Source organism: Stegostoma tigrinum, chromosome 18, assembly GCF_030684315.1.
Source record: "Stegostoma tigrinum isolate sSteTig4 chromosome 18, sSteTig4.hap1, whole genome shotgun sequence".
In the NCBI taxonomy this organism is placed as follows: domain Eukaryota; kingdom Metazoa; phylum Chordata; class Chondrichthyes; order Orectolobiformes; family Stegostomatidae; genus Stegostoma; species Stegostoma tigrinum.
Genome location: NC_081371.1, coordinates 31,489,323 through 31,516,984, shown reverse-complemented (window position 1 = coordinate 31,516,984; position 27,662 = coordinate 31,489,323). Strand labels below are relative to the sequence as shown.

Here is a 27,662-nt window from a genome sequence, read left to right as displayed (position 1 = left end):
ATTAAATAGACACAGTGAGCACAAAATGGATACAATGTTTACATTATAAATTTTAAAATCTAGTCACATTAAACATGAATACTTGATTATAACTAAATCAAGTTGGAGTTACAAAAGTTTACTTACACCAATTAAAGTCTTGTACAAATTAAGTAGCATCATTCCTATTTGTGCAAAGTTCAGTTACAAAATAAAGAAATCCACAATACTTAGGTTTCGGTGGTTATTTGATATACAAAGTGATTGGAAAGTGAAGTAAAGCAACACTTATGATGGGTTTGAAGGAAGAGTTCTAGTGTGTGCATGCATCGGGGAGGATAGAGATTTCCTCCACTTGCTAAGTCTAACAAAGATCAAATGTAATAGTTACACATAGGGCAGAGGAAACCTCTCACGGAATTTTGTCAGGAATTTATACATATTCTCCGATGTCTGCTCTCTTGTCACGGAATTTGTTCCTGGCTTTAGTTCTAGCTTTACAAACAGCAGCATTGTAAAAGTGCTGAAAAACAGAAAAAAAAAATGCACAAAAATAATGGTTTAAAATAAAAATGTAGTTTTCATTTTGAAATGTCTGTGTTGCACTCTACTGTTCTACCTTTTCATTGGCAGCTACAAGAATCAGTTTGTAAATCAGATAAAGTAGTTGGAAGTAGAAGTGATCAAGGATTAGAAAATAAACTGAACATGCAAATTTCATCCAGCCAAACCTTTCAAAATGCAAAACATCTGCATTCTATCATCATCAACTACATTAAAAACAGAAGTGTTTATGGAACAGGAGGTGAGTGCAATTTTTGCCTTACCCGCTCAACACGAGATGTTTTGGTTGCTTTGAGTGTAGCAGCATCAAGCAGCAATGGTGGTCCTAGCTCAAAGACACTACGCACAAATTCATTAGCCTATTTAAAACAGAAATATTGAAACAAACTAGCTTTCAACTCTTGAAAACTGACTTCATCATGAACAAAAAAAAAGTCACCAGGTAACACGATTTACAAGGTATTTGTAATCATCTCTCTCCCTCCGATGTAGCTGCACAATTGATTGCATGCTAACTGAACAATGCACAATTTCATTTTACAGGACAAAGCCAAACCAATATCTTTAACACTTTTGAAATGCAACTTTGTAGCTCAGATTTTTTTTGCACCTCTTTAGAAAATCAAAAGCCAAGTGAGTCATTAAGTAACTGCCAATTGTACAACTGCAGAGAGCAGTCTGTCAGCATATTGCTGTGGAGAAATATGCATCTTCACAATTGAAAAAATCAGCAATTAGCAATCAGGGCAAAAGAGAGCATTACAGTCACAGATAACACAAACTGGATGAACATAGCAGGCCAAGCAGCAGAGGAGCAGGAAAATTGACGTTTTGGGTCAAGACCCTTCTTCAGAAATGATGGGTCAGGTGGCAGGGAGCAGGATAGAAGATGGATAAAGATAGGAACATCTGCTATCTTCTTCTTTATCCATCTATCTGCCTCCCCCACTCCTTATTGATTTCAGAACCCCCTTCCCCTCCACCATTTCTGAAGGGTCTTGACCCAAAACGTCAACTTTCCTGCTCCTCTGATGCTGCTTGCCCTGCTGTGTTCATCGAGCTTCACACTGTTATCTCAGATTTGCCAGCATCTGCAGTTCCTACTATCTCTATTACAGTCACTAACCTTGTCTCTACCAAATCAATAGCAAAAAAAAATCCATCCTAGTCACAGACTGTCTCCCTCAATAGGTCAACTGCATTGTGTATCAACCAACTTAATGTTCCTTCCCCCTAGCTTCTGACTGCTGCTACAATCTAGCTTGATCATTTATGCAGTCCCCATATTCAAACAAGTCAGATCTGGTCAATTCCTAAAGGGATCCCCACCAATATTGACAAGCACCAGCTGGAACCTGGATTAATACCCTTGCAAAGCTAGATTTTAAAAGTGGGAAAAATCAAAGATGCACATTCTCCACTTTGCAATGTGTAAGTGGAAGAAAAAAGTTGTTACTCCATACATTTAAGAGGAAGCTAAGTAGAGAAAGAAACAAAGTGAGGAAATGGGAGGACAGTAGTATGGAAAACAAACACTAAGAGGGATCATTTGGGCTGAACTGGCTACTGTTTAGAGCAGGTTTCATTTATTCTTTCAGAAAGGTTCAAAAGTCAGCCTGAAATATTAAAGTACATATTAGCAAAAGTAGTGTCAAAAACAGCAAGTTGATCAACTAGACAACAAATAGTTTGATCATTTTTTAGGATAGAATGTTAAAAAGCAAGGTTTTCACAGGGTCACCAAGTAGAATACAATCAGGCTTCTGGACTGTACACTTTATATCCTTCTCGAAGATGATCCTGAAAACCCAACTAATCTTTTGGGCAGCTGCACCATTTATCACATTATGCAGCTCAAATTTTGCTTTATAAAATGTTCCAATGAAGCACCATGATACAAGATACAAATTTACTAGAAGTGCTGCATTTTTACATGAATTGAAACAAAAATCAAACCCCCTTCTCTTTATTTATACTTTGGACCTTGCATTTCCGTATGTCATGAAGGAGCGGTCTACCTCCCTCTAATTTAAAGCAAAAAAACAGAAGCTTGCCTTAACCTGTTAAGTGTGAAAAATACTATAATCTGCCTCACCCACAGACACTGTTATAAAGGGGAGGTTAAGTGAAATGAACATGTGGTAGTGTCTATAAATCATCAAGTAACAATTCATCTAACTCAGCGAGCAAACTTAGAGCTACTAACAAACCCAAACAATTCATACCTTTTAACTACTAGCTCTACCAGAATAAAATGAAATTGTAATGGTGTGCTGTTCTAATAGATAGCAACCCCATTTATATAAAACAATGTTTTATAAACCTTAATTACTTTCAAAATTACAGCTAGGATACATCACCTTGAATGTTGATTGGTACCTCTTCCACTGTTCTTTCTTGAACGTTTATCCATTGAAGTCATATGGCAGAAGTATAGTCAAGAGTGCCACAGTACCTTTGATGTACAGCTTGATGAACAGCAGGAAGGCTGATGTTTTGGGCCTAGACCCTTCTTCAGAAAAAGGGTCTCGACCCGAAACATCAGCTTTCCTGCTCCTCTCATCCAGCTCTACACCTTGTTATCTCAGATTCTCCAGCACCTGCAGTTCTTTTTAATCTCCAAAACAACCTTTAGTCAGAAGGCTTTGAGAGCTTAGAGAATTCCGAGAGAGCCAGTGGTTCTCTTTAGGGCTGCTGGGGTTAACTCAAGGGCAATTGCTCGCAGACTTTCAAAATGCCCTTTTCTTTTATACCCTTGATGACCTTTAATTTCATACACTAGGATTGATCCTAGGTTGTCAAAACCATCAGATTTGAATTCAGTTGGGTTTTAGTCCGAGTACGGGTTTAAATTAATTGGCTGATAGTCACATTGGTTGCCTAAACAAACGGCTGCATGGATTGCTAAGCACGCAGCCTTTTGATACAATGTTTGATCTTCTAGAAACTCTGCATCTGCAGATTGTTTAAAATCTCCAAGCCAAGAAAAAGCACATCTTTTAAAAGGGATACTCTTCCTCCATCATTTCACAATGGAAATTCTAATGTCCTACTTTCTCATCTATTATACCCAACTTTGCAACATATTCCTATAACAATCTGAAACATTTAGCCCTCTACACTATCAGAGCAGCTTTTTTAAAAATTAGAGATAATATTTGCGCTTTGAATAAGCTACGTTTGTCCAAATGGCAGTAATCAGCTGCAAATTAGAGTTCGAAAGATACTAAAAACAAAAAGCAGTTAGTCATTCAACAGTGACTTAGGAAATCAACTAACCTGTAGATGGAATCTTATACCAGATGCAAGCAATTCCTTGAATGTTTCATAAGTACACTTTTTAACCCAGCTATCAATATACATGCATTCAGGACCAAATGTAATGGTTTCAGAGTCAAAGTCTCCTTCCTGTAGAAAGGAAAAAAAGTTACTCGTGTCAAATAACTTAGTTTACTACTTTAAGATTGTGATGCAGGTTACATTTCCAGAAAAATCAGGAATTCCTCCAACATAGGCTGTTTGTGTCTGCTGCTTGGAGGGTATATTTTAAAAAACAGCCAGTGTTCTGGACTTTACAATAACCTTTGTTTCTCATTACTTGAACAGAAGTACTTGCAGAACAGGCAATAATGGAAGAGAAGTTTCTTGGCTAAACAGTATTTATCATATGACAATTGAAGGGGATTTTTTCAGACATGTTTTCAGGACAAACGATAAGCTATGCTCTAAAATCAACAAAATCAAACAAACAACGAGATAACATTAAGTATGTGTCTAAACTAGCACAAATGGCTCAAGAATGAAGAACTACTGCTTATTTACTTGAATGCTTTCACAGTGACGTTCAAAATGACCTTTACCATCATTTAGCAAATAGCAACTTGCCAGCACATACGCATTCATTTACATCAAACTGTAGATAAGAGTACAAAAAGCAAACTTCAGTTTACTGAATCTATGTTGCAATATGGAACGAAAAGAATTCAGTCTGGGCTTTGAAGCAGACATGAAACAAGTTTCAATTTGCTCATAACCATCAAGTGCACAAGGTAAGCAGTGACTTAATTTGTAAAATATCAATTTTCAAACAGTATACACATTCAAGTTTAAAACATTAAAAAAACTCTGCAATGACAAGTTACTTGTTTTTATGAAAATTATGACAAGGCTTTCTGTCTCAACACTCGTGAACACAGGTTCACATTGCAGATACAGAAGGTTTTCACATACTTGGTGAAACATTCTGCCCATGGCAGCACACAAACAAACAATGGGTAAAGAGGATAGGGGTACTGCACAAGTGTCTCACAGATATGTTCTGAGCACATTTAGAAGAAGGACCAACCTCTTAAACCCTTAAAGACTGAACAAATGCATTTGACATCCCACATCCAAACAGCATGTATCATTAGTTAGACAAACGCTTGCAAATTTACATTTAATTGCATATGCTTGCAAGTTGCTGAACCAAGAAAAACCAGGATTCCAGTCAATTCCCAAGCATCTCCTTAAAAGAAAATAAAACAAAAAAGTACTGTGGATTCTGGAAGTCTAAAACAAAGTGCTAGAAAAACTCAGGTCTAACAGCACGTGTGGAGAGAAACCTCTAACTGAGTCCAATGCTATTCTTCAGAATTGAAAGGCTTCTGGAAAATGGGTCTTTTTACACGTTTGAGAGAAGCAAAGAAGCAGCAAGGGGACAGATAGTGGAGAGGACCAGCGCAAAAGACAATGGAATTGTTAATGGTGGTGAGAAGAGACATAAAACAGGTGCAAACCAAAGTATGAAAGAAAAAATATGCAAAGAGAATGAAGAAAAATGGAAAACAGAAGGTGGTCAGTTTCTGAAGTAATGGATTCAATATGGAGACAGGCTGTGAAGTGCTTAAACTGAAAATAAGGTGGTACTCCTACAGCCGGACTGAAAGATTACAACAAAGGCCAAGATAGAAAAATGTTAGCCTGATGCAAGTGATTTATTGAAATACTAAGCCTCTGGGGAGGTCAAGATCATCCCTACACTGAGCGGTGCTGTTCTGCAGAGTGGTCACCATTAGTCTCAATGTTAGACAGTATTTGTTTAGTGAACTAGATTGAAATTACAAGTTAAAAAATGACAAAGTGCCTGTCAGAAAGGCAGAGATAACAAGATGTAGAGCTGGCTGCTTGGCCTGCTGTGTTCAACAAGCTCTACAACGTGTTATCTCAGATTCTCCAGCATTTGCAGTTCCTATTATCTCCGATACAGTAAAGGCAGGGATGTCTTTCACAAAACTGTAGCACAGAACCACACAACGTGGACACATTTGGACATCAGTGTTTAAATAAAAACCCCACCTTAATTGCTGTGCTGTTTCATAGTGATATCAGTCATATTGAGAGCACATTCAGGTGCAATACGTACACAATGAAGTAATCTAGTTTGTGACAGTTACGCAGCAAATTTTACAGCTATTCCAAAGTGAAAGTTCAAAAAAGTGGATTTAGATATGATGCTAGTTTCCAACTTCTTTCAATGCATTTTGTCAAGTGCAGCAATCCATACAGATGGCACAGACATGAAATGGCCCAAAGATGGATCCTAGCAGTAATTCTACTCTAGTTTGTCATATAGAATTTCTAGTTTCACATGATATCAATAAGTAAACAAATTAGGAGCTCAGCATACACACCATTTGACACAACTGGTCATTCAAGACAATGCTTGACTATACTGAGGACTAAACTCCCCTACTCCCACTTACCACCAATAATCTTAAGACGCTGACTTGGAGCTCATCTACTTCCACTTAAAATCACCCTCACCTCCACCGCTCTCTGCACAAAAACCAAGTGTTCTAAAAAGACTCATGATCGTTGAGCGTTTTGCCTCAGTTGTCTTGAATAGAAAAATCCCTTACTTTTGAACTACCTCCCTTGTTCTCAACTCAAACATAGGATCGAGTAAAAGCACAGTTTGGTCTCTGGGAAAGGACTACTGATACAGTACAAAGTAAGACATGACATACAATATACAAATCTAGGCAGAGCTCAAAATTAGCAGAAGTACAAAAGTTAATTTAATAATTCATAGGTCAAAAGAATACATTTTTGCTATTGTCCGGAAACTGTTTTCCATTCAATGTGGCCTGTTCAGATGTAGAAAGACTTGCCAAGTTTTGAGTGCGCTCAATCTGGACACTTAGAGAACATTAAAATGTTGCCGCTAACCCAGGTCACTGCACCATAACCAGGCATGCAGGAAACTTGTTAGTTATATGGGTTGGATAAAGGAACACGTTTGCAAAACTGAAATACAAATAAAAATGAATTTTCTTCTGGACTCCTGCAAGCTTCCACTACCTATACATGACAGTGTCTGAAATAATGCATTTATCTGAATCTCTTGTTAACTTCTCAGGTCCAACAAATCTTCCTCAGAACTGCTTCCCAGTTCTGAGGATGGGTTACCTGTCCCGAAACACGAACTTTTTTTTTTCCTCCCCCCCCACCCCCCTACAGATGCTACCAGACCTACTGAGCTTTTCCAGCAACTTTGAATTTGCCCCTATTTACAGCAACCGCAATTCTTGGTTTTTATCTGAATCTCCCACTCAGTTGCTCATTTTCAGAAGTGTGTTAATTACAGAACAGAAAATCAAATAGATTAAAAAAATTAGGGATACAAAACCAAACCCAAAATGAATTCCCCAAATTAAGCAAGATACATACTTCTACAGTCTTCAAAACATCTCTAAATACAGAGCGCTGTTTCTTCCTGTCTGTTTTAGCTCGATATTTGTTGCCATCTGTGGCCAGACCCTTCAGTTTTCCACATAAGTAATCCATATCTTCATATTCAAAGTCCTGTTAAGAGATGTAAAGCCTTTACTATGGCACAACCCTTTGTAATGAATTTGAAAAGTTGATTTTCCCCACTTGAATTGCATATACAATATTATTGCAGTTAAATTTTCATGCAAATCAGAATGGTGATGGTACGGGAAGCGGTTTAGCTAGTTATATCTCTTCACGATTAACTGAGCTAGTTGCAGTCCCCTATTTTCTTCCTTGTATCCCTCAAAAAAGGAAAAAAAAAAAAAACGCCAGATAATTATTCAATTTTGGAAGCATGTTGGTTCCTTCAGCTACCACCCCATAACTCTCACACAAATCAAGTCCCATTAGAAGAAATGCATAATTGTTATTAGACTTTATTACAAGAAGTTTATTGTAACGAAAAAAAACCCCAGAGAGGCAACTAGTTTCCAATGCCTGCTTGAAACTTGCGCGGTTTGGCAAAAGGTGAGCAAACTGGTTTATTTGCTTTGATACCGTGCATCTTTTGACACCTATTTTGCTTGCACAAGTCACAAATTTAAACTTTCCAATATAGGTCTGTGGTCAGTTATAGTTCAAGCATTCCCATCACTTCTCCCTCTCTAAAAAGGGCAGGGTCCTTACTAGCAGAAGTGGGATAAGTGGGACAAAGTTGAAATTTCCTAGAATAACAGGATTAAAAAAGTTAACAATTAAAATTTCCTTCACTCAAATGTCACTTGGTTTTGGAGCTGTGGGTCATAACCTCCTTAAATAATTATCTTTCCATTATCCACTTGTTTTAAATGGATCATTATATAAATTTGAAGGCAGTAGAAGGCAAGGAAAAACTAAGCTTTTAAAAAAAAATCTTACCTCACACAGATCCCTGGCCAACTCAAACAACACAGCCATCGTCTCTCCAGCAGCAATCCTCATGTTCACGTCACCACAAGAAAGAAGACTGGGAAGTTTGGTCAAATGGCTAAAATACAACATAGTTGCCAGGTTTTAGAACTTATGAAATTAGTTCGTTCTCAAAATGCATTCATTTAACTTCTATTCTCAAATACGGTAATTTATTTACACAGGCTTACATATTAATTTCTATTCCAATTGTTATTTAACTAAAATTCAAACAGGGTACAACATTTACTAAACCAGGTGACTGATAACAGCAAGGTTAAGATGTACATGAAGATTAAGTCCTACATCAGGATTGCAATCACGATCATATTACAATGTTATAACCAACACGCAAATGAAGTACAGAAAATAAACTGATAATCTTTATTAGCCAATTAGCATACAAATTCATGACACGTTTGACTTACATGATACAAGAAACTTAACACGAATAAAGTAAACAATTATTAAGATCACTGCACTGAATTAACATACATTTCAAATATTTTCTTTATGAGAGAAGGTGGACAAATGGTTAGCAGCAATGTCCATGCTACCAAAGTGCTGATGCCCAAACTTGTCGTCTGGGCATTGTGAAAGCAATCTGTCTGAACCTCCTTCTGATAGGATGTAGCGAAGACACTCTCAAGGTAGGTCATCGTTAAGTGCAGATCCTGTTGGCAATTAATTTGTACTGTAAATATCTGGTTTCATTATTCAAAACGGTTTACTTTGCAAAAATGTATTTAAAAATACTCATGCTCACCTCTATATCATCTGCTGCAACATAGCAGCAAACAGCCAAACTAGTAGCACACTGCAAAAACAGCAAAAATTGCAAGTTAGTACCAGAAAGACAGCAACTTCAAATATTTAAAAATCCAACCTACTTACAGCTCTTCGTGTTTGTACACTGACTGATTCATCAGTAAGGATGATCTTGAAAATGGGCCTCAAACTTTTGAAGACCTCTTCACTTTCAATGCTAGATCCCAGCTGAATGCAAAGAAGAGAAGCAACTTGGGCAGCGATACACTGTTCTTCTGTTTTGCCTTTACATGAAAAAAATATATAGTTTCACATGCAATAGCAGTTTACCAAGTTAACTGCAATTTGGGCATTATTTTAATCACACAAATGTTAGGAGGAAAAACATTTATGTAACTAATCTAAACATGATTGAAGTTTGATGTCAAAGTCTAAACTTAAAAAAGCACAAATACTGCATCAATTGTTCATATTTACAACTTTCACAAACACAAAAGAAAGCAGATTTGTACTTCTAAACTTCTCTTTAGATGAATAAAATAATAATTCCTGTATCTGTTACCTTTTTTCAGACAACGTTCAATAATGTCAGTTAAGGTCACCCTTCTTTCCAGAATAAAGTCATAAAGGATTTTAGAAGAGAATGCAGACTTCAGTCCTTCTAGAGCAGACAATCTGACCTTTGCGCTGTTAAAATAATCACAATTAGTTTAGTGAAACATACTGCAATTCTACAATAGCCTTATGATTTTGTGGCAAAGTTTGTTGGATCATCAATAGAGTATTATCAGATGAAGAAGTTCAACTGCACTATACACAAAAAAGTCATCAACTTTTCCATAAGGGAATAAAGTAAAGAAAATTAACTTCAGCATTAGTTGGCAGATGACCTATGTGAGAAAAATAAAGGCATTATAGATTACCCACTGGCAAAGCCTCAAGAATTCAAAAATACAAACTACTTCTCTTAACTTGCCTTTGAGCAATGAATACAGTCCTGTCTTAGCAAATTAGTCTTCATAATTTCAGGCATGCTAGAAGTGGCTTAAGGTAGAAAAAAATTGCCTGATACAGATAGAAGAAATTCACATGCTCAAAATTTACTTTCGTTTTAATCTTTAAACTCTAAAGGAAGAACACAATTCTTTCCCTATAATCTTTTAGGGTTTGCGGGCAGAAACAATACTACTTAAAATTGATCAGAAAAAGTGATTAAGTTGGTGAGCATTCAACTTTAGGGAAAGTGCAGCAGGAATGGAGCAGATGCTCACTTCAGCTAGTCCCCAACCAGTTCCAATTGATATTATTGTAAATAACATGAGCCAAATTTTACCAATGCACTAGAAGCCAGCATATGGAATAATCATTTCAACAGTTACATCAAATCAGTTACATCAAATCAGTTACTGGTTATGTAACAGTTAGCCTTTACTCAAGACAACCATTTCTAAAGATTGGAGACTTCATTTTCAAGTTTCAGTTTACCTTTTGTCAAGGGTGTTGTCAATCAATCCTCTCAGTTTATATTCATAATCCTCTTGGCTTGCTTCTTCATCAGCGTCTTCAATAGCTAAAAAAACAAAATCGCTTTTATGCAGGACTGAAGTGTCATCTTGGTCAGTAAGATAACATATGTAGGCGGTAGACAGTATTCAAAATATGTTGACAATGGGAGTTAAATGCGTGTGAAGAAGGTTCTTTCACTGCTATCACCCTTATTCTTCACTGCAGAGTCAAAGATGATCGATGACCAAATTCTCAAGGGGCAAAACCTCACAATCAAAGTCTAGCTTTCAGAATTTGAGAGAGAATTCACACAAAATTTCCAAACTACGGTCCCAACCTGTAAGACGCCACCAGACAAGCTTAAGAACATACTACTAACTGAGGAATTTAAAGCCCCAAATGAATGCAGACTTCATTCCGTAACTGCAGCTAAATCTAATGAAGAATTAACAAGTTGCATCCATCTAATTTAGGAACTGCAAGAGTGGACATCAATGATAATAACTAGGAGACAGAACCTACATTTGCAGTATTACCTCTGTAGTCAGGATCTTGTGACCAGGTCCACAGGACTAAGGAGATTTGATCATTGACCCCTTGAAGGGGAGATAAAGGAAGCTCAGAAGGCAATAGTTTTGATCCAAAATAATTACTGTGATGACATAAGCTCTCCTCACCTCATTTCAACAGTTCTGGGAAGCTCACTCACCACAATAGTGGCAAATCAGCTGCCAGCATTCTTAAAATATTTATCTTTCCAACTCTAAGAATTGCTTGGTTGTTTATCTCTTGCCCTACCTCCATAACTGGAAGTTAGTAGGGTAGAGCCAGGGAATCAGATTTTACAACTGTAAGATTCGACTCAAGTCTAATCTGCTTACTTACACAAACTACAAGTTTAACTAAGGCAACCTAAAAAATTCAACTTCACATGAAATTACTATTTGCATTGAACTAATTCAGAGCCTACACAAGATGACAGATTGTAATTTAAACTTGAATAAGCAATTCTAAATCAATTCCGTATTGCATAGCAATTGTCAAACAAAACAAGCCCCATTTAGTTTGCCTTATCTCAGAAGTCTGAATGATTGCAACTTCACAATCTCAACCTTCCATCAAATCAATTAATACAATAATCTACAAGAATCTAATGCAAGAAAAACTTCAGACATGGAGAGCTCCGAGAACCAAGAGATTCTCAAAACTTGTCCAGCTTCTCAAGTGCTAAGTCTTCAAGTACAGGTGAACATTTTAAAAATGATCTTTTCAAAAAGAGATAGATCCAATTTACATTCAAATAAACTTTCATTAACTAGTTCCACAGTCTCACCAGGCAGACTGTTTTCCAGGTTAATCACAAATATAGTTTCCAAAGAATTCAGCATTTCATCTACTCAAGGCACAGGACTGATGTGGGAAGAGGTTCTTTATAGCAGAAGCTTAACATTACCAAATGACCAATTGATATTCTGATACTCCACCTTCATCAGCCAAGCTGTTTGAATCACTGAAGCTGCTGCAGTGGCTCATTGTTTCAATGGACGCATCCTCATCACTGAAAGGCTGCACTGCTCGCTGCTGTCTACCTGGAAGTGGGAGGGAAAGAAGAGTCACTTGTGTAGTGTCCAAGGATCAATGTCTCACTTGTTCAAAAGTGACGGCAAAGGAACTTAATTGCAAGCTAATTCACTTAGAGCACAAAATCCATTTGGTGCTCCCATGTGTCTGCTGTCCTTCTTTTGGTGGTAGACAATCGGCTTGAAAGATGTTGATGAAGGGGCTTTGATTATGCGTACAGAGCTGCAAAGGCACAGCCAGTCAGACAGCATCCAAGGAGCAGACAAGTCGACGTTTTGGGTCCTGACAAAGGGTTTCAGCCCAAAAACATTGACTTTCCTGCTCCTCAGATGCTGTCTGACCGGTTATGGTTTTCCAGTTCAACATTTATTGCGGCTAACTTCTGGCATCCACAGTCCTTGATGCCTCCAGTCACTTGATTATGCACGTTTCAGACTGACCCCCTTCCCAGTTGGGAAGTTATTCACACTATAACAGACGACATCAGTATAAAACATTTGTTTTGCTAAGTTATCAAGTCAATAAAATCGAGGTTTTTGTTTGATCACTGCTTGGTTACCCAGTTTTTTTTGTGTAAACGAATCTAAACCAATTTAGGTATCAAAGTAATTGCTGGAAAAGGAGCTCCAAAAAAAAAGGAAACTTGGGGAATTTCCATCTGTTGTTCCTGTATCTAAAACAGAACTGAAATTACTAAGAGAGAGAGAGAGAGATAATGGGAACTGCAGATGCTGGAGATTCCAAGATAATAAAATGTGAGGCTGGATGAACACAGCAGGCCAAGCAGCATCTCAGGAGCACAAAAGCTGACGTTTCGGGCCTAGGCCCTTCATCAGAGAGGGGGATGGGGGGAGGGAACTGGAATAAATAGGGAGAGAGGGGGAGGCGGACCGAAGATGGAGAGTAAAGAAGATAGGTGGAGAGGGTGTAGGTGGGGAGGTAGGGAGGGGATAGGTCAGTCCAGGGAAGACGGACAGGTCAAGGAGGTGGGATGAGGTTAGTAGGTAGCGGGGGGTGCGGCTTGGGGTGGGAGGAAGGGATGGGTGAGAGGAAGAACCGGTTAGGGAGGCAGAGACAGGTTGGACTGGTTTTGGGATGCAGTGGGTGGGGGGGGGGGGGAAGAGCTGGGCTGGTTGTGTGGTGCAGTGGGGGGAGGGGAACTCATATTCCGCCTGGGAACCCTGCAGCCATATGGTATCAATGTGGACTTCACCAGTTTCAAAATCTCCCCTTCCCCTAATGCATCCCTCAACCAGCCCAGTTCGTCCCCTCCCCCCACTGCACCACACAACCAGCCCAGCTCTTCCCCTCCACCCACTGCATCCCAAAACCAGTCCAACCTGTCTCTGCCTCCCTAACCGGTTCTTCCTCTCACCCATCCCTTCCTCCCACCCCAAGCCGCACCCCCCGCTACCTACTAACCTCATCCCACCTCCTTGACCTGTCCGTCTTCCCTGGACTAACCTATCCCCTCCCTACCTCCCCACCTACACCCTCTCCACCTATCTTCTTTACTCTCCATCTTCGGTCCGCCTCCCCCTCTCTCCCTATTTATTCCAGTTCCCTCCCCCCATCCCCCTCTCTGATGAAGGGTCTAGGCCCGAAACGTCAGCTTTTGTGCTCCCGAGATGCTGCTTGGCCTGCTGTGTTCATCCAGCCTCACATTTTATTATCTTGAAATTACTAAGAGTTCAGATGGGATCTTGCCTCAATTAGAATATGGAATTTAATGTTCAATCTGGAACAAGCACACAATCTAAGCTGATGTCACTAATACCAGAGAAGTGCTGCGTTGTTAAAAGTGACTGATTAAACAGAAGTCTGATCTCAAAACATGTGAATTTTTGCAGCATTATTTGATTAGCAGTGTTCTCAATCTGCTGGTTAACACATCGGTCAAGAGATTAACTGATGACTTTGTTTGTGGGATCTTGCTGTACACAAATCTGCTGCTACATTTGCCTAAACGTGAAAGTAATTAAGCCAATTAACTCCTTAGCAAATCACGAAACTAAAAAGAATTTATCCTCTTACAGAAGAGGCTCTCTCAGGATGGAGGGGATCTAAGAGACATTAGGTCATTTGGAAGTGTGTTTCTTAATAAGCTAACAATGTTATGATCAAGAAATTTACATAGTCATAGACATAGACATACAGCATGGAAACAGACCCTTTTGGTCCAAATAATCCATGCCAACCTTGTTCCCAAATTAAAACAGTCCCACTCCTTCCAAACTTTTCCTATTCATATTAACCCCTTCCTTCATTGTATAATTAAGATTAAAACTTGGTTTCACAGGTACTATTTGTACCTAGCCACCTCTTACCTATCTTGATGCTGTCTCAAGCTTTGGACCCTTCCCATTCACCCACATCTAATTTAAGCAATTATTTTGTGCAGTATTACCTCCCTTGTTTCTGTTCTGTTCCTTCCATAAAAGCCCAGGATCTCATTTTGCCTTTGTAATGCATTTCCTCAAGCTTGAATGAGATGTGCACGTGTTCCCAAGGTTCCCATTTCCACATGGAATTAGTTTTTAAAATCATAGCTCTTGCTCATTCCTCAGTCAACTTTTTAAAAACACCACAGCCAGCATTTTATTGCCCAGCCCTAACTGCATGGAATAAAAGTACATTTCACTAATGTCTTTTAGGGAAGAATCAGATGGGTTCTGACTTCAATTTATCATAATTATTGTGGTTATTACCATTTATTACATTGAATTTTAATTTGATCAGATGTAGTGCTGGTATTTAAACCCAGGCCCCAAGCATTAACCCTTCATCAGAGAGGGGGATGGGGAGAGGGAACTGGAATAAATAGGGAGAGAGGGGGAGGCGGACCGAAGATGGAGAGTAAAGAAGATAGGTGGTGCAATGGGAGAGAGATTCCCTGAGGTTGGTCCGGAGGGAGGAGGGTAACTCCTCCCTCCGGACCAACCTCAGGGAATCTCTCTCCCATTGCACCACCTATCTTCTTTTCTCTCCATCTTCGGTCCGCCTCCCCCTCTCTCCCTATTTATTCCAGTTCCCTCTCCCCATCCCCCTCTCTGATGAAGGGTCTAGGCCCGAAACGTCAGCTTTTGTGCTCCTGAGATGCTGCTTGGCCTGCTGTGTTCATCCAGCCTCACATTTTATTACCCAAGCATTAACCTGACTGTTTCTAACTCAGTGACCTCTAAACCATTTATTTTGCATCTTTGTCACATTCATGTATAAGTGAAAAAAAAAAACAGAATCAAGGAACATGATAATCACAAAGAGATGAGATGATGCTACATCATTACAGCTAGAAGCTCAACAGCTGTTGCAGCCAATTTGTTGTTCAAAAAACTGATTCACTTTGAGTTCGATGCTGTATTTGGATACAAGTGATGGGAATTTTTAAAATAAAAAAGGACCCTGCAAGGGCAACTTAACTGCTCAAGTTAAGTAATAATCATTATCAACAACAGGGGTTAGAACCTCAAGTACAGATAACGTTTCAACACAAAAATGTAAAATATGCTGAATCATTACTGTTGCCAAGAATAGACCTTTTCTCTCTCATCAGCACTGGCCAGGAGGAATCTTATATTTTAGGAAGACACTGTCCCCCAAGTTGACAGTACACAACAGCAAAACCTTGTGACCTTCCAAGTTTATCTTCATTCTCATTTTTAAGTACTTATTGCATTAGCATGAAGAGCTAAAACTTGGTGAAAACAAGCATTTATTGCCAGCTCACAAAGTTATCATGCCCATATTCCAGCACATTTTGTAAGATACATACCATTTCACCTTTCAATGAATTACAGATATTTTAATAGCAAAAGGATTATATTTTACAGGGCTTGTCTGAGAAAGCAGCAAAAGTCAAACAGCCGATTAATCTTTCAAGAGATCCAGTGGAGAATTAACTTTTGCAGAAACAAGTCCAACACAATTTAAAGTTTCAACTTGCCCAGCTGGATTTTACTCAAGATGTGCATGCATTATACAATTGGTTTATTCAATTGAATACAATATAGTTTGACGGGATACTTTAAAAGTAAATTGTTCCTTAAGAAAATCAATTTACATTGCATATCACAGGTAGTTATTTTCCTTGCAACTACACCTCTAATATCAGACAGATTCTTGAGCCAAATCAAGAAGATTTCCTTCAGAATAGCTATCATCTCTAACCATAGGTGAGGTACTGGAGGGTGCTTAACATTAAGGCTGCAAGAAACCTGGAAACTACAGACCTGAGAGTCCGATTTTGGTGGTGGCAGGTTGTTGTCGGTGATTCTGAAAGATGGATTTACATGGATTTGGAGGGGCAAGGAAATCAGAATGGTTAAGAAAGGGAAAAGAAGTGTGTCTCACAAACTTGATTTGAGTTTTAGATGAAAGGTTGATGAGAGCAGAGCACATGGATTTCAGTAAAGCTTTTGACAAGGTTCCACATGGTAGACTAATAAAGTGAGATCACATGGGATTCAAAGTGAGCTTGCTAACTGGTACAAAATTGTGTCTTACCGTCAAGCCAAAGGATGGTGGAGGGTTGTTTTTCCTGACTGGAAGCTGCTGACCAGCAGTGTGCCACAAGGACTAGTGCTGGGTCCACTGCTTTTTGTTACTTACATAAAACTTGGATATGAATGCAGGAGGCATTGTTAGTAAGTTTGTGGATGACACTAAAATTGGTGGTCTCTTGGACAGTGAAGAAGGTTAGCCGAGATTACAAATGAATCCTGATCAATTGGGTCAATGTACTGAGTAGCAGATGGACTTTAATTTGGATAAACGTGCGGTATTACACTTTTTGGTAAAGCAACAAGGGCACGATTTATACAATTTACAGAAGGCTCCTGAGTAGTGTTGTAGAAGTGAAAGACCTAAGGGTTCAAGCACATAATTCTTTGAAATTTGCAGCACAGGTAGACAGGATAGTCCAGAAGGCATTTAGCCAGCTTGCCTTCATTGCTCAGACCACAGAATATAGACTTGGTTGTCATGTTGATGTTGTACAGGACCTTGGTGAGGCCTCTTCTGCACTACTGCGTGCAGTTTTGGTCTGGCAAGAATATCATTAAACTGGATGATTTAAAACAGTTTACCAGAATGTCACTGGGAATGGACGGTTGGAGATATAAGTATCAACTGGAAACACTGGAGCCTTTTTCATTCAAGCATAGGAGGTTGAGTGGTGACCTTACCGAGGATTATAAAATCATGATGGGCATAGACAAGGTGAAAGATAAGGGTCTTTTCCCTAGATTGAGGGATTTCAAAACTAGGGGACATACTTTTAGGACAAGAGGGCAAAGGTTTAAAAAGGACGTGTGGAGCAACTTTGCTTTATCACATGTGGAATGAACTGCCAGAGGAAGTGGTGGATACAGGTACAGTTACAATGTTGAAAAGACATTTGGATAAGTACACGAATAGGAAAGTTTTGGAAAGATATGGGCCAAATGCAAACAAGTGGGACTAATTTAGTTTTGGAATAGGGTCGGCAGGGACCTGTTAGACCAAAGGGTCTATTTCCATGCTGTATGACTAATTATATAAAACAATGCTATTCCCTTCCAAATGAAGCAAAGGCATATTTATGAACACTAATCCTGGCTACAATTCTTGCAGCAATAGAACATAGAACATTACAGCACAGTACAGGCCCTTCGACCCCCGACATTGTGCCGACCTGTCATACCGATCTCAAGCCCATCTAACCTACACTATTCCACGTACATCCATATGCTTATCCAATGACGACTTAAATGTACCTAAAGTTGGTGAATCTACTACCGTTGCAGGCAAAGCGTTCCATTCCCTTACTACTCTCAGAGTAAAGAAACTACCTCTGACATCTGTCCTATCTTTCACCCCTTAATTTAAAGCTACGCCCCCTCGTCCTCGCTGTCACCATCCTAGGAAAAAGGTTCTCCCTATCCACCCCTCTGATTATTTTATATGTTTCAATTAAGTCACCTCTCAACCTTCTTCTCTCCAATGAAAACAGCATCAAGTCCCTCAGCCTTTCCTCGTAAGACCTTCCCTCCAGACCTCCCTAGTAAATCTCCTCTGCACCCTTTCCAAAGCTTCCACATCCTTCTTATAATGCGGAGACCAGAACTGTACACAATACTCCAAGTGCAGCCGCACCAGAGTTTTGTATAGCTGCACATAACCTCTTGGTTCCAGAACTCGATCCTTCTATTAATAAAAGCTAAAACACTGTATGCCTTCTTAATGGCCCTGTCAACCTGGGTGGCAACTTTCAAGGATCTGCGTACATGGACACCGAGATCTCTCTGCTCATCTACAATACTAAGAATCTTACTATTAGTCCAGTGCTTTGCCTTCCGGTTACTCCTACCAAAGTGCATCACCTCACACTTGTCTTGGCCACACCACTGGACTGCAGGTTTCCCTTACTAAAAAAGGATCTTACTGAACAAAACAGGTTTTTGAAAACCTGGTCACCATTACCACTATTAGCAACATATTCCAAATTTACTTATTGGATTTCAATTCCATCAGCTGCTGTGTTCACTCAGGAAGCTTCAGAGAGCTGTTCAAGGAGATGGCCCACGTACCAGGGAAACTAGGAACAGATGAGAAATGCAGCCTCTGCCCCTGACACTCACATCCTTACAATTAACTATTTAAAGCAGGTCAGACGTTTCAGTGTCCAGCACGATTCTCCTGACTCTCAAACTGGGTAACCCTGTTCATCTTCCTGGTAATGAGGCCTTTATCACAAGGCACACTGGTTTCCACAGAATCCACTCAGGTTTTGAGACAAGATATTATGAGGGTGTTGTTAACACTCTTCACACATTATCTTGTATAACCTGCTGGGTCATGATAGTACATTCCCAGGCCAACAAATGCTGACTAATTGCTGTTAAACCAGCAATTACTGGCTACTCCTGCACATGAAATACAGAAATATTAAATAGGAAACCAATACCCATTATCCAAAAACAAGAACAAACTGACAGTACAAAATATTTTACTTTATGTACCAGGAGTTTGGAGCCAAGTTGGTTTCCTGCATTTACATTACTCAACAGAAGACTTACCAACAACAAAAACAGTAGTGACATTCTAGAATGAGTCAGCTCAACTTGCAGTCCAGAGCAAGGCAGCAATCCAGAGCAAGGTATCCAACCCAAGAACCTGTCTTCCGAGATACAACATCCATTCATGAGAGCGATTCACCTAGCAGTGATACCACAACCAACCATCGCATTTTAACTGGAAAACACTTAGTGTGAAACAACGGATGTCATCAAGCTATCCAAGCAGCCAATCACATTTGAAGGATGATCCACAAACATCCACACAGGAAACCAGAAAAAAAGTGTGAAAAATTTGAACATTCTGAAAAAAAATTAATAACAGTTAAGAAATCTATTTAATAGCATTCCACAAATTCCCCTCACCACAAACCCCACCCCCGCCCAACCAAGAGGAGTTCAGTTGTTCATCAGATATTGTTACCATATAGCTTTTATTCATTCAGACCTAACCATTTAAGAAGCACCTGGTTTCCTGGAGCAGCAAAATTGAAATCGTCACCAATTTTAACAAGCGATGCTTTGTGGGAATGTCACATTACACAGTCCGTGATGGAGCACCAAATGGCAACTACAATTTCTGAACTTCCATATAAACCATCAGCCTGTCATGGCAGACAAGATTTAACCCCCTGATGGGGAGCACTAGATATTAATGAGTTGGGTTATGCACAAGTGGGGGTGTTTTTGGGTAGTGTGGTGGCACAGTGGTCAGCACTGCTGCCTCAGTGCCAGAGACCTGGATTCAATCATAGCCTTGGACGACTGTCTATTCACACTGCATCTGTTTCCTCCCATTTCCTCCCATGGTCCAAAGATGAGGGTGAGTTGGATTGGCCATGGTAAATTGCCCGTAACGTCCAGGGATGTGCTGACTGGTGGATTAATCAAGTTAAGTGTGGAGTTGTGGAAAGGGTGGAATGCCTGAGTCTGGATAGGATACTTCAAGGGTTGGTGTGGACATGGGCTGAATGGCCTCTTTCTGCACCTGTAGGATTTTACAATAATTGCACCTAGACTTAAAGGGGACGTCTTGGAACATTTGCATATGGTCAGTAATCACATCCCATTAGGGGGAGCATTCCTGAAAACCTACACAACACCAAGCAGAAAATAAAGAGCAGCCATCAGAAAGTTTTAGATCTGGCATGTTATTACTTTTATAGCAACTTGATCAATACAAAACAAAGTTCACACTCACCACAATTTATTCATATTCTTTCAAGGGATATGGGTATCACCAAGCCCCTAACCCTAACCCATCCCCCTTTTCTGATGAAGGGTCTAGGCCCAAAACGTCAAGTTTTGTGCTCCTAAGATGCTGCTTGGCCTGCTGTGTTCATCCAACTCCATATCTGGTTATCTGAGATAAAAAAGGATATCTGGAATGTTCAGGAGTGGAACATTCCCCCCTTGGAAGCAGACATGGCAGAGGCAGAGGAATGGGGAGTAGGGGATCACATTCTTGTGGGAAAGTGGATGAGGGGAAGTGTAGTCTAGTTCGCGGTGGAAATCGGTGGGCTTGAAATAGATATCGGTTTCAAGGCAATCACCAGAGATGGAGACAGAGGCATCTGAGATGGTTCAAGTGAACTTGAGGTGAAATTAATCTAGCCCCATATACCAGCATTTGACCTATATCCCTCTAACCCCTTCCTATTCAGCTAACCATCCCACATGTCTTTTAAGGGTTGTAATTGTACTAGCCTCCACCACTTCCTATGGCAGCTCATTCCATACATGCACCACCCTCTAATGAAAGCATTGCCCCTTAGGTTCCTTTTATCTTCCTCCTCTCACCTCAAAAGCTATGTCCTCTAGTTTTTGAATCCCTACCCCGAGGAGAAACAATCCTGGCTATTCACCCTATCCATGCCCCTCACGATTTTAAAAGCCTCTGGGAAGACACCCTTCAGCCGACACTTCAGGAAGGGAAATGCCTCAGCCTCTTCAGTTTCTCCCTGCAGCTCAAAATCTCCAACCCAGTAATATTCTTATAAGTATTTTCTGAACCCTTTCAAGTTGCACATCATCTTTCCTGTAGCATGGAGAGCAGAACTCAACATCTTATTTCAAAAGTAACCTAACCAATGTCCTGAACAGCCACAACATCATCTCCCAACTCTTACATTTAATGTACTGACGACTAAAGGAGTGTAAATGTATTCTTCACTATCCTGTCTATTTGGGACTCAACATTCAAGGAGCCATGAACCCACACCCCAAAGTTTCTCTTGAGAACACAGGGCAGTGCAGTGGCACTGTTGCCTTACAGCACCAGGTACCTGGGTTCGATTTCACTCGGGCAACTGTCTGCGTTGAGTTTGCGCATGCTCCCTGTGTTTGCATGGGTTTCCTCCCAGTCCAAAGATGTTCAGTTTAGGTGGATTGGCAATGCTAAATTGCCTGTAGTTTCTAGGGTGGGCAAGAGGTAGAGCAGGGGGTGGGTCCGAGTGGAATGCTCTTCAGAACAAGAGTGTGGACTCAATGGTTGAATGGGTTGCTTCCACACTGTAGGGATTCCCCAGGACCTTATCATGGTGTGCCCCGATTTGTCTTTCATCACCACACTTATCTAAACTAAGTGCTATCTACCACTCCTTGGCCCATCTGACCAAGGTTCCGTTGTACTGAGATACCTTCACTGCCCACCAATTTTGGTTTGATCTGCAAACTTACTAACCATTCTTCCTATATTCACATCCAATTCATTTTATACAAGTGACCAAAACAACATAAAGTAGCAGACCCAGCACTGATACTCGTGGTCACAGGCCTCCAATCTGAAAAAAACCCACCACCACCTTCTATCTCCTTCAGGAGAAGATTTGCTGGAACTGTTACCTGAAGGAAAGGAAAGGTTTGGATTGTAACTGTCCAAGTCCATGTGTATGTGAGCACTTGGGAGGAAAAAAATCCAAGGATAACATGTTTATACCACAGATAGCTTATTATTAACATTCCTAACACAGCTTGTACCCTGAGATACCCCAGATACTCTGCAACAGGAATTTAACCACGTGCCCCCAAAGAATTCAGTAATTAATTTCAAGGCTGTGACTATGCATCACAGGCTAGGAGGAGCTCGTCCTGCATACATGCAATCAGTATCTACAAATGTTAATGAGTGATGTCCCAGACAGCTCCTGTTAAAATGAACAAAGCAGAAAGGAACATAAATGACTATTGTGGTAAGACTATCTACACTACCACCCCATTATATTTGGGACTCCATCCATCAAACTCACTCTCACGGCAATATAATAAAATGCGAGGCTGGATGAACACAGCAGGCCAAGCAGCATCCCAGGAGCAGAAAAGCTGACGTTTCGGGCCTAGACCCTTCATCAGAGAGGGGGATGGGGGTGAGGGTTCTGGAATAAATAGGCAGAGAGGGGGAGGCGGACCGAAGATGGAAAGAAAAGAAGATAGGTGGAGAGAGTATAGGTGGGGAGGTAGGGAGGGGATCGGTCAGTCCAGGGAAGACGGACAGGTCAAGGAGGTGGGATGAGGTAGGGAGGTAGATGGGGGTGTGGCTTGGGGTGGGAGGAAGGGATGGGTGAGAGGAAGAACAGGTTAGGGAGGCAGAGACAGGTTGGACTGGTTTTGGGATGCAGAGGGCGGGGGGGAGGAGCTGGGCTGGTTGTGTAGTGCAGTGGGGGGAGCGGCCGAACTGGGCTGGTTTAGGGATGCGGTGGGGGAAGGGGAGATTTTGAAACTGGTGAAGTCCACATTGATACCATTAGGCTGCAAGGTTCCCAAGCGGAATATGAGTTGCTGTTCCTGCAACCTTCGGGTGGCATCATTGTGGCACTGCAGGAGGCCCATGATGGACATGTCATCTAAAGAATGGGAGGGGGAGTGGAAATGGTTTGCGACTGGGAGGTGCAGTTGTTTATTGCGAACCGAGCGGAGGTGTTCTGCAAAGCAGTCCCCAAGCCTCCGCTTGGTTTCCCCAATGTAGAGGTAGCCACACTGGGTACAGTGGATGCAGTATACCACATTGGCAGATGTGCAGGTGAACCTCTGCTTAATGTGGAATGTCATCTTGGGGCCGGGGATAGGGGTGAGGGAGGAGATGTGGGGGCAAGTGTAGCATTTCCTGCTGTTGCAGGGGAAGGTGCCGGGTGTGGTGGGGTTGGAGTGCAGTGTGGAGCGAACAAGGGAGTCACGGAGAGAGTGGTCTCTCCGAAAAGCAGACAGGGGCGGGGATGGAAAAATGTCTTGGGTGGTGGGGTCGGATTGTAGATGGCAGAAGTGTCGGAGGATGATGCGTTGTATCCGGAGGTTGGTGGGGTGGTGTGAGAGAACGAGGGGGATCCTCTTTGGGTGGTTGTGGTGGGGACGGGGTGTGAGGGATGTGTTGCGGGAAATACGGGAGATGCGGTCAAGGGAGTTCTCAATCACTGTGGGGGGAAAGTTGCGGTCCTTGAAGAACTTGGACATCTGGGATGTGCGGGAGTGGAATGTCTTATCGTGGGAGCAGATGCGGCGGAGGCGGAGGAATTGGGAATAAGGGATGGAATTTTGCAGGAGGGTAGGTGGGAGGAAGTGTATTCTAGGTAGCTGTGCGAGTCGGTGGGCTTGAAATGGACATCAGTTACAAGCTGGTTGCCCGAGATGGAAGCTGAGACGTCCAGGAAGGTGAGGGATGTGCTGGAGATGGCCCAGGTGAACTGAAGGTTGGGGTGGAAGGTGTTGGTGAAGTGGATGAACTGTTCGAGCTCCTCTGGGGAGCAAGAGGCGGCGCCGATACAGTCATCAATGTACCGGAGGAAGAGGTGGGGTTTGGGGCCTGTGTAGGTGCAGAAGAGGGACTGTTCCACGTAACCTACAAAGAGGCAGGCATAGCTGGGGCCCATGTGGGTGCCCACAGCCACCCCCTTAGTCTGTAGGAAGTGGGAAGACAGGAAGAAGCGGAGGGCCTTGAGGCCATCTGCATGTGGAATGCAGGTGTATAGGGACTGGACGTCCATGGTGAAGATGAGGTGTTGGGGGCCAGGGAATTGGAAGTCCTGGAGGAGGTGGAGGGCGTGGGTGGTGTCACGGACGTAGGTAGGGAGCTCCTGGACCAAAGGAGAGAAAATGGAGTCGAGATAGGTGGAGATGAGTTCGGTGGTGCAGGAACAGGCTGAGACGATGGGTCGACCAGGGCAGGCAGGTTTGTGGATTTTGGGAAGGAGATAGAAACGGGCCGTGTGGGGTTGGGGAACAATGAGGTTGGAGGCTGTGGGTGGGAGGTCCCTCACTAATGGCAGTGACCTCATCTAACAATCTGGACAAAGCAGCTCAAATAAATATTTTCACACAGATGAGAATGGTCAATCAAAAGCAAAGATGTACATGTGCTGTTGCATCATGCTATTGTCAATTATTGAGTGCGTGTGTCCAATTTTTGTTGAAACAAATTGTTGCAGCTTTCAGGTATCTCACCTCCGATACAAAATTGTTATGATATCAATGCTTGACTTGCATCACTTGTATCACTTGTACTAATCATGGTGATCAGTTTGAAGAGTGTGTTTAGCTAGCATTCACCATTCACTCAGCTGTTACATATGACTGTATGAATCACTGATCAGGATGCCTCCTTATTTTCCCTCACCACTTGTGCGTTTGGCAGCAATGATAGCTTCATTCATTTGGCAACTTGAACGCAAGTGACAGAGCACAGTCTGACTGAAGCACAATAGCCGGTCACAATTTCCTCATTTGCAATTCACATTATTTTGGCTACATAGTTCAACATAATTGAGGAACAACCTGCAAAAATCAATCCACATCAAGTCAAAGAATCTTTTTTACAACTTCATCCCTAACTCTTCAATCATGTCCATGGTGTACACACTACATCGCACATGTATATAGTTTGGAATAGGAAGAAATCAGATTAAATCATGAGGTTCAACTTGACAGTGTACATTTGAAATCCTGCAGGATAACCACTTGGGAAAAACAACTGAAATACCCAGAAGTGAATCAAAAATGTCAGCTGTTTGGAGAAAAAGTGAAGAATAAATAAATTGAATTATTGGAATAACTTATGGAAAGTCTCATGCTTTTCCAGAAAAAAAACCCTTCAGTCCCCTACCCCATTATCAGTGCAGATAGCAGTCATTCTCCATTTGTGTCTGTATAGAATGTAAAGTTCTCCCTCTGAAGCTAAAATCCTACATGCCCCCACAAATATGGGAAGGGCCAGTATTCTAATTTTTCTCAGGAAATCTCAAAGTGATTACTTCAGAAAGCTGCAACTTAGAAGTGGACATGCAAGATGGAAGTGACAATTTGGACAAGTTCAGGTTTGAATTCAGAGGCACAGGAAAGTTGACATTTCAGGTTTACACCCTTCATCAGGGCTGGTCCTGATGAAGGGTGTAAACCCAAAAATGTCAACTTTGCTGCGTCTTTTGAGTTCTTGCTATCTTCAGGTTTAAATTTCTTGATCAGCATTCCGATGTTGTCCACAACTCAAATACTGAGTTAGTGAATGGAGATAATGGGAACGAAACGTCAGCTTTTGTGCTCCTGAGATGCTGCTTGGCCTGCTGCATTCATCCAGCTTCACACTTTGTTATCCGAGTTAGTGATTGTTTGCCAATAAGGATGAGGTAGGAAATTTTTTTAGTCATCTAGATAACATACAGCATAGTCCTACATCTGCTAGCTTTGGATCAGGACACACAAATCACCACTGTTACAGGAACTTGCATACCTTTTGTTCGCAATGACTCAGTGGGAGTAACTTCACCTCCGATCAAAGGTTGGGCATTCAAGTCACGCACACTATACACACGCACAGGGAAGAGGGATACAAGCCAGACGGCATGATTTGTTAGCAGAGATGCAATGGGTTTGAAGGGGCTGTTCCTATGCTGTGATATTCTTTATGCTATGCACAAAATCTATACAGCCAATGCATATAGTGTTGCAGAGGTGCCACTTTTCAGAGGATACCAAAGTATGCTTCTCCATCAAAATGATTGCAAAATTCCATTTTACTACAAAAGAGGGAAGATCACATCACCTAGCCAGTGTCAAATTCTTTAGTCAAAACCACGATTTAATACGGTTTGTGGGACTGTGCAGTGCACAAATTTTAGGTGATAAAAGAGAACCGTGGGGCGCTCTTGTTCGTGAAAACCCCTAAATGATTTGAGTTTTCTCTACCTTACCACTTTCAATCGGGGGTTGAACATGTTCAAAGAGAAGAAGATAGCACCGTAATAGCGAAATTTTAAAGTAGAGGTGGGTGAGGAATTGGACTTATTTGAGACAACCCCACTGCAGACAGTCACAAGCAACAGCCGCCAGGGTTTTAAGCCACTTGTTGAGCAAGAAGTGCAAGGTGTGTGAAGTCGATGAGGCGGGTGAGGTGATACTGCCGAAACAGAATGAGGAACAAACAAGCCAGCCGACAATTTCCTGGCAATGTCCGCGCCAACAGACCGCCTCTAGCTGTCTCTCCATCACCGCCGGCCGAATTAAGAAACATATTAAGCTTTCCGGCTCCTCTGATGCTGCTTGGCCTGCTACGTTCATCCAGCTCTACACATGGTCATCTTTTATTTAAGAAACACAGCCCGGTTCCATCCGCACCCGAACACCACAAACCCCCATTAGGATCTGGCGGGGAACACAGAATTCGCCACACGTGGCCTTACTGTAACACAACCACCGCCCGCGGTCACAGCGCGGCTAGTGCCGGCCTCTGGTGGGCCTGGCCGCACTGCCCGCTGGGGGACGTAGTCCCCTCAACATCCGCCCTCTCGTGCGTGGCCGCTGATCTCACGCTGAGCGAACTACAACCCCCAGAATGCAATTCGCCGGCACGCATGCTCAGAACCCATCCTATGCCAGCTCTTACCTCCCTTGTTGTTCCGCTTCTTGGATTTCGGCATTTTCCCGACTCCCTCTCTCTGGGATTGACACGCTGCAGTTTATTAAATAGCGCCTTATTATTGTCACCGATCAGCCGATTGAAGAACACTTTTTACTGTAGCGTCTTTCAGGAATCAGATGCGAATCACCAAACGGCAATAAAAAGTAATAAATAATCCCGGTAAATGGCGACGAACCAAAACGACTCATTTTACCTCTGCATTCACCAGAGTCAGCGTCAGACTCCCCGCCTCGCCCTTTATATCAGCGTCCTGACGCACCGACACGTAACGGCAGTACGTGAAGGAACACGAGGGGTGGTGTCACGTTCAGCCAATGAGCGGAGAGCTGTGTATCAAAGCGGGCCAGCTGCTAGTGACACGTTGGCGGAAAGTGACTGACCTGAATGAGCTGCTAGAAAGTCGTGTCATTGTATTGACCTCGCTTGTTTTCTAGAGTCTGTCTCCAGGGGTGACCATGTCCCCTCTTCCCCATAAAAAGAAAATCAGATCGTCTTTCCAAAAATTTTCTGCAACTAATATATTCAACTAAAGATTTAGTATAGATAACATAAGCGTTCTAGGTTTCTCTGAAACGTAATGGTACCTTATCCCTCGCAAGCAGAAT

At 41.6% G+C, this 27,662-nt stretch overlaps 1 protein-coding gene across 3 annotated transcripts; it reads right to left on the bottom strand.

The window, feature by feature from the left end:
* On the bottom strand, positions 1–27,285 carry ifrd1 (interferon-related developmental regulator 1). 3 transcript variants are annotated; one of them, XM_048549105.2, is made up of 12 exons: positions 19,158–19,343; positions 12,006–12,110; positions 10,501–10,585; positions 9,578–9,702; positions 9,142–9,299; positions 9,014–9,064; positions 8,743–8,921; positions 8,218–8,326; positions 7,255–7,389; positions 3,823–3,951; positions 807–902; positions 1–502 (listed from the first exon to the last, which is right to left on the bottom strand). In XM_048549105.2, the coding sequence occupies exons 2-12, from the start codon at positions 12,052–12,054 to the stop codon at positions 413–415; spliced, it is 1,206 nt and encodes a 401-aa protein (XP_048405062.1). In that variant the 5' UTR covers positions 12,055–12,110; positions 19,158–19,343; the 3' UTR covers positions 1–412. The 3 variants fall into 3 exon arrangements, with proteins under 3 accessions (XP_048405062.1, XP_048405063.1, XP_048405061.1); XM_048549106.2 differs by lacking the exon at positions 19,158–19,343 and adding an exon at positions 18,669–18,689; XM_048549104.2 differs by lacking the exon at positions 19,158–19,343 and adding an exon at positions 27,022–27,285 and having other exon boundaries at positions 2–502.
* Positions 27,286–27,662: the final 377 nt, after the last annotated feature.